The 6,579-nt window shown below is 42.1% G+C and overlaps 1 protein-coding gene and 1 long non-coding RNA gene across 2 annotated transcripts in view; one reads left to right on the top strand and one right to left on the bottom strand.

Annotated features, from left to right (window-relative positions):
* LOC144650107 (uncharacterized) overlaps positions 1-6,579 on the top strand; it is a 150,855-nt gene that overhangs the window by 20,086 nt on the left and 124,190 nt on the right. The gene's annotated exons all lie outside the window — the stretch shown is intronic.
* Positions 127-1,430, bottom strand: LOC144650088 (ketohexokinase-like). The gene has a single exon (XM_078509747.1). The coding sequence runs from the start codon at positions 1,369-1,371 to the stop codon at positions 400-402; it is 972 nt and encodes a 323-aa protein (XP_078365873.1). The 5' UTR covers positions 1,372-1,430; the 3' UTR covers positions 127-399.

Here is a 6,579-nt window from a genome sequence, read left to right as displayed (position 1 = left end):
GAATTTCCAGAGGGGTGGGGTGTTCTTTTAAAAAATCCCTTCTGTGGGAGAGGTATCGATATTTTATGGAACTACACATTATCAAAAGATTATTTTTTGCTTTCATGTGTCACAACAAACATGTCATTCACAGTTCACGGACAATATTTTATAATCACGGATCATGAAATTAAAAACTTTGCGATCATGTTTCAAGAGAAACCCTGGGGGAGAAAGGGGGAGGGGGTGGGTGACTCAGACATATGAGTCCAACTTGAGTTGGGCTCAGATTTAACCCAGCCAACCAATAAACTCTGGCACAATTGCTTTCAAATTATTACATCTAGAACTATTATTAAAATATAATCTTCAATAACCTGCAGCTACTAAGGAAACCAAAGAATGCTGATTTAAATATTTTCAGGTTTCATGGTTGACCCTTAACCCCTTCACTAAACTATCCCATTTATTACATGCAGCTGCTTTACCTAAACCATCATATCCTTGCATACCACATTTAACACCAGCCAAAAAACAAGCAAAATTCAGTGTGTCTTGTAATGATAACCCTTTACACAGGCTATAAATAACACCAGCATTAAAAGTGTCCCCTGCTCCAAGAGTGTCAATTACTTTCTCTGGGGGGTAGGCATCGCTGTGTTTAACTTCACCATCAGGACCAACTCCATCCGCACCCTCCTCTCCCCAAGCACAAATTGCCACGGCACCCGACTTGAGGTGAGGGTGAAGTGATTTCACAGTTAGTGCAGATGAAGAGAAACCACGAAAGCGAGCGAAATCTTTGCTGATAAACACGACGTCGGCCTTATTTAGCAACAGCATAAGAGACTCTCTTGGCCTTTCCAGCTCTACTGAAACTTTGACTTTTTCATAGCATGACTTCATTGCTGTCGTTGTATTAAATTTCTCAATAATTTCAATCATTTCCACAATTGCTTTCTCATTTCTTCTGCCTTCAAAATGTATCCATCTGTAGTCTGACAGATTTAGTTTTTCGAATTCTGTAACTGTTAGCTCAGGGAGGTTATTTCTCGAGTGTACTATGGTTCTACTTCCGGTGAGAAGACTCAAAACAACACAAGATGTTGGTGTTCCACAGTTTGTGTGACATACGCAGTTGTTGTAACGTATTCTTCGCTCAGCCAAATGCTTACGAATAAAATCTGCTTGTAGACCATAGGACATTGAACCGAACAATTCGCAATCCACCCCAAGCTCCGTCAGTACAGTACAAGTGTTGCAGGCATTTCCTCCTGTTTGCCATCTCTGGGAATTGGCTTTGAAATCTTCGTCCTCTTGAGGGTAACGTTCACATGTGTTAACAATATCAAGAGCCACGAGACCAATGCATAAAATTCTTTCATACGGCATGCTTGTGATGGCTACAGACTGTACTTCATTTAGCCGGACTGTCTACCGTCGCCATCTTGCCTAATGGCCCTGGGAACGAGTGGAGGGGGGGGGGGGGGGGTCGTGGGGGCGCTTGCTGTATTTCGTTTATCAATTATCTCACCACGCTCGACATGATATGAACAAACTGTTGACAAAGTGTCTGTGTCCTGTTGGAAGTGGTTACACGGTAAAATTGGAACCTCATTTTGTCTAACGCCCTTATTAGAAGGAAAAAGAAAAGAAAGAAGCAGTGGAAAGAACTTATACTCAGAAAGAAAATATTTGAATGCAACCTTCAGATTCCTCGATCGGATATTTAAGTTTAAGCAGGTTGTGATATTTAAAAGGCAACACTTATAAGGACTCAAGACTTTTCTCATTAATTATGGTCTTCTATTTAATAAAAATAACCATGGAAACGCCATCAACGAGAAGATATGAGTTTTATTCAATATTTAGAGTCGCGACGTCCTCCCTAACAACTAAATCGGAGAAAAAAAACAACTCAGCAACTTTCACATCTAATACTCGTCCCCGTCTTGTGAACGGGTGCATTTCTTCTCATAGCCACCAGTGATGATATTTTCAATCTAGTGGCATTCATAATTAGACTCCAAGCACTTGCTGCTGCAGTCAGAGTCAGTTTGGCAGTCCACACCCAGCCACAAACACACTTCACCACGCTTTGGCCGCATCTGATAAGGCAATTCAAAAGTTATTCAAACCTCATTGGCGTATGTAAAATTATATATATATTATTAAGTGTACATTCTTTTCAGCAAGAGTTGCACAGGAAATAAATATTGCTCCAGTGTGGTAAGTCTTATATTTATTGTCTCTGGTAGAGGGGGTCAACCTCCAAACCAAGATACTGCGGGTGAGAGAGCTTTAAGTGCATTTTTTGTAAAAAGAATATATCAAGAAGTTGCCTTGGGGAGTTGGTGAGGAGAGGAGGATAGGGTCACCCTGGGTCAAGGGTCACTCGCTTTGAATGACAGGTACCTTTGCTCGTTGAAAATTCGAGTAAGGGCATGTGGCATAGAGTTTTTAAAAATTCAACCAGGCACGAAAACAACTTAAAGTTAACTTAATTACGTCGACTTAGATAAAGTTTGAATTCTTTTATATCATATATACCTTGGATAAATCCTTTGCAGGAAAAGGAAATGACATCACAAGAGACAACTCCAAAGAAGCCAGTAAAACAGCAATGAATACAACTCTCTTGTCCATTCTCTGCGCTGTCTGGGGAAGTAAAGGCGTGAAATGTCTTTCACTTTTACAGAAATATACAACTGAATATATGTTCATAGTTTTGACTGCTAAACTGTTTAACGATGTCAAAGAAATCAAATCGTAATTACTGATTTAACACTTTCTGTTGTCTACAGTAAAAACAACCCGATCGAACGCAGGAACGCAAAGCATTAGTTTGCATTTGGCGAAACACCATGTCACTTATGGTGTTGATAAAGAAGCGATAAAACGTTGTTCAGAGATAGAAAGGCGATAGATTTACACGTTTTGGTTTTCTTTCTCGCACAACAAAGATATATTAACGCAATTTTACAAGATTTGTAGGTTTTCCGAATTAAAGGCAGTGCAGGCGGGAGCGGATAAGTACGGATAAGCTACACATTTCCACAACTTTGTCACCAACAATATCAAATTGCGTATCTAAGAAATAAATTCAGCCTAAAAAATTAAGTGTTTACCAGTGCTTTAACATGAAATGTAAAGGAAGCAGAACACCTTGGGTGCGCAGTCAACTCTGTCTTCTTCAAATGATCTGACTCGCTCTCGCTCTTGAATTCAGATAAAATAGGTCATCGGCGAAGGCTTTGGAGAGCTCATTAGCACCTTCAGATATTATTATTATTATATTATTATTACGGTTTGGATTGCTATATTTTCTAAACGTGAGATGAGAATCCTAATAAACATTTGATGATGGCGATACCTGGCTTATTAACGCCTCGATTTTAATTGATTTTATTCAATTTCGATGAAGTCAATTCAACCTTTAAAATGTTCAGGTCGACACTACATACCAGACACAGAGTATTGTAGGTCTTGTAGCTTTGCCAGTAAAAGCATGATTTGTTGTCTAGCATGACACACATGATGATTTTTGCATTTGACTGGAGTAGCCAGCTTTTCGCTTTTTTGGACAACCTTTGTTGAAACAGCTCAGTATTTATCCACGCTATCATTTTGAATTTTAAATAGTGCAGATAAGAATATATTAATTAAACATAAATTCATGAGTTACCGATGTTAGATAAGATAAATTGTAATTAAGTGGGAGTTCTATTCGTTGTAAAAAGTTGCAACCCAACTTAAATATACGGCGACAACTAAAAATGTTTCAAGTAAATGAAAATGATTATTTTCAAAGATGAAGCTGTCATTTGTTACTGGGGAGACCGACTGTAACTCAAACATTTTTATTTAGTTGGGAATGTTTGAATCAGTGTGATTAGCAAGATATATAAAATAAAACAAGCCGATAACAGGAGAAATCATAAGGACGAACTACGAGTGATTTGATAAGATATTTTATGAGAAGGATAAATTGGAATTGTCATTATTCGAGACGGGTTTTGCGACGAGAATCTCAATGTTTCCCGAGGCGAAGGACTAATCCGAGGGATAAGTCATTTAGTGTTTTGTTATAAGCACGACGGCACCCCATAAATTGAAAAAAAATCTGAGCTTAGCATGCCTATGTTTTGTCTAAAGAAGTTAGATAGGCCTGTGGATGGGAGGCTTATTAGCGGGATTTTACAGTATGCATTGTAACTTACTGGGAGGGGGGCAAAGAGTAGCCATTCTTTTGGGTCGTCACGCATTTTTTGGAGGAAAGATTGAGTGAGTGCGTATGACAAGATATTTTCTGTGAGAAGGATAAATTGGAATTTGTTTTTTAATCGAAGACGGGTCTTGATAAAGAGCGAAAAAATTGTGAAGGCGGATCAGAAGAGTAAGGAGATAAGGAGGGTGCTGAATGTCATCCTCAAGGAATAGACCGTAGATGTTGAACACTTTATCTTGCAAGGTGGAGTCAATCGTTAATAGGAGACATTGACAGTTTTATCATGACATATAGTCCTTCGCACAAATCATTTCTACTTCTTCGCGGACCTGATCTGCTCCCCGGTCGGTTTGAGTGATATCGGTGGAAGCGTTGAAGACATGTTCGTTCCTCTCTGACTCTGACTCTCCTCTTTGGAAAGGCTGCGTCATGGGACGAATAGGGCAGACTTTGCCTGAAAAGGACGGACGCCAACCTCAAAGTGAAAGAGGTTCGTGAGTTCGTGCGTAAGGCCCGTAAAAGAGTGCTCCTGGCATGAATGGCTTATCCTATTATAAGCTGTATAAGAACTGTCCGCTTGTGCTTGGCCAGCTCACGGTCCTCCTGCAACGGGCCTAAAAAGAGGACCTGATACCTCAAGACTGTTATCAGCCTCGCGAATGGCATCCAAATCCCCAAAGAGAAGAACTCAGTTGGCATTGGCAACTTTCGCCCGATTTCGTTGCTTGACGTAGAGTGCAAGATCTTCTTTGGCGTTATCGCTCGCCGAATGACAAACTTCCTCATGGACAATGGGGCTATTGATACCTCTGCCGATATCCCAGGGTTCCCTGGATGCCTGGAGCATGCTCAAATGATCTGGAACTCCATCCGGACGGCCAAGCAAGATAAGAGAGAACTGCATGTGGTTTGGCTTAACCTCTCTAATGCCTACGGATCAGTCCCCCATAACCTGATCTATCGTTCCCTCGACTACCCTCTATAAGCCATCAGTGAGACAGATTTCCCTGGGAAGCTGAATGCATGGATCTTGCAACATGGCCTCCTTTCTCGCCTACCTTGGCCGCTTCAGATCTACGAGGTAACACTCACCCGCGTTGAAGCAATCCAACGGCACGTCAACCAATGCCTCAAAAAATGGCTAGGTGTCCCTCTCAGCTTTACAACTGTCGGGCTGTACAGCCGCTCGGCAAAGGTACAGCTACCACTTTCTTTCGTAGTGGATAAATTTAAGGCTGGCAAGGTGCGTCTCCGGGATTCGCCTGACCAAGTGATTCGCGAGGTACAAGCCGAGGTGAAATCTGGCCGGAAATGGACTGCTGAACAGGCAGAAGCCAGCCGTCGAACTAAGGTACATCGTAGGTGCGGTGCAAGGTAGTAGAGCTGGCCTGGGAAATAACGTACATAACGTTCTCTGCGCAGGGACCGAGGAGGTACGCGCCATCGACGAAGAAAAGAGATCAGCTACAGCAGCTGTGTTCGCTAAACAGTGTGCTTGGTCGTGCTGGGAAGAGGCAGAACAGAGAAAACGCAACTGGCCCACCCTTGCACAGATGGAGCCATTGAGGATCAGCTTTCTACTGAGTTCTACGTACGACCTCCTTCCTACACCTACGAACCTCAAACAATGGGGCATTATTGACGACGACATTTGCTTGCAACCAAACGCGTGCCGTGACCAGGCATCACCCAGTGGCATCTGGCGGCGCCAGGAACTGTAGTCCCGTTGCTAGCCGCCGAAACTACCATAGCTCAACGGCTGACGGGGGTGATGAATGGCAGTTAAGCCTCTTTATGAATTCCTCTGTGAAAGCGTTGAAGACATGTTCAGTCTCTCTGACCAGTTTGGAAAGGCTGCGTCATGGGACGAATAGTGCAGACTTTGCCCGGAAAGGACGGACGCATAATACAGTGGAACCCCTATTTAGCGGCCACCCCCTAATAAGCGGCCAGAAAGTAATACCAGTATAATACTGTAAATAAAACCCTTATTAAGCGGCCACCTCTGTTAAGCGACCGCGGCCACCTTTCGCTCGTCCCGATGAGGATTCGTCTTTTGTATTTAAGCAGTCACCAAGAATTTAACCGCACACGTAGCTTGGCCTTGTTTTTACAACCTAATGACAGATAAGAGTCAGAAATTGGAGGTAACGACTGATAAAAACTTTCACACTATCGTCTTGACGTGATTCCGTTCTCACTAAGCTGAGTGATAATCTTTTGATTTCCTGGCAATGAAGTGATGTTCTACCACGCCATATACTAATTTCTTACGAACCTCTATTAAGCGACCAGTTACCATTTTCTCAAAAGAAGCCGTTTAATAGGGGTTCGACTGTATTTCATTGATATATTTAACAATTATTCCACGA

Source organism: Oculina patagonica, chromosome 4 (genome assembly GCF_052425735.1).
Source record: "Oculina patagonica isolate OP01 chromosome 4, crgOcupat, whole genome shotgun sequence".
Lineage (NCBI taxonomy): Eukaryota > Metazoa > Cnidaria > Anthozoa > Scleractinia > Oculinidae > Oculina > Oculina patagonica.
Note: the sequence above shows the minus strand (reverse complement) of the source record. Positions and strands in the feature narration are given on the sequence as shown.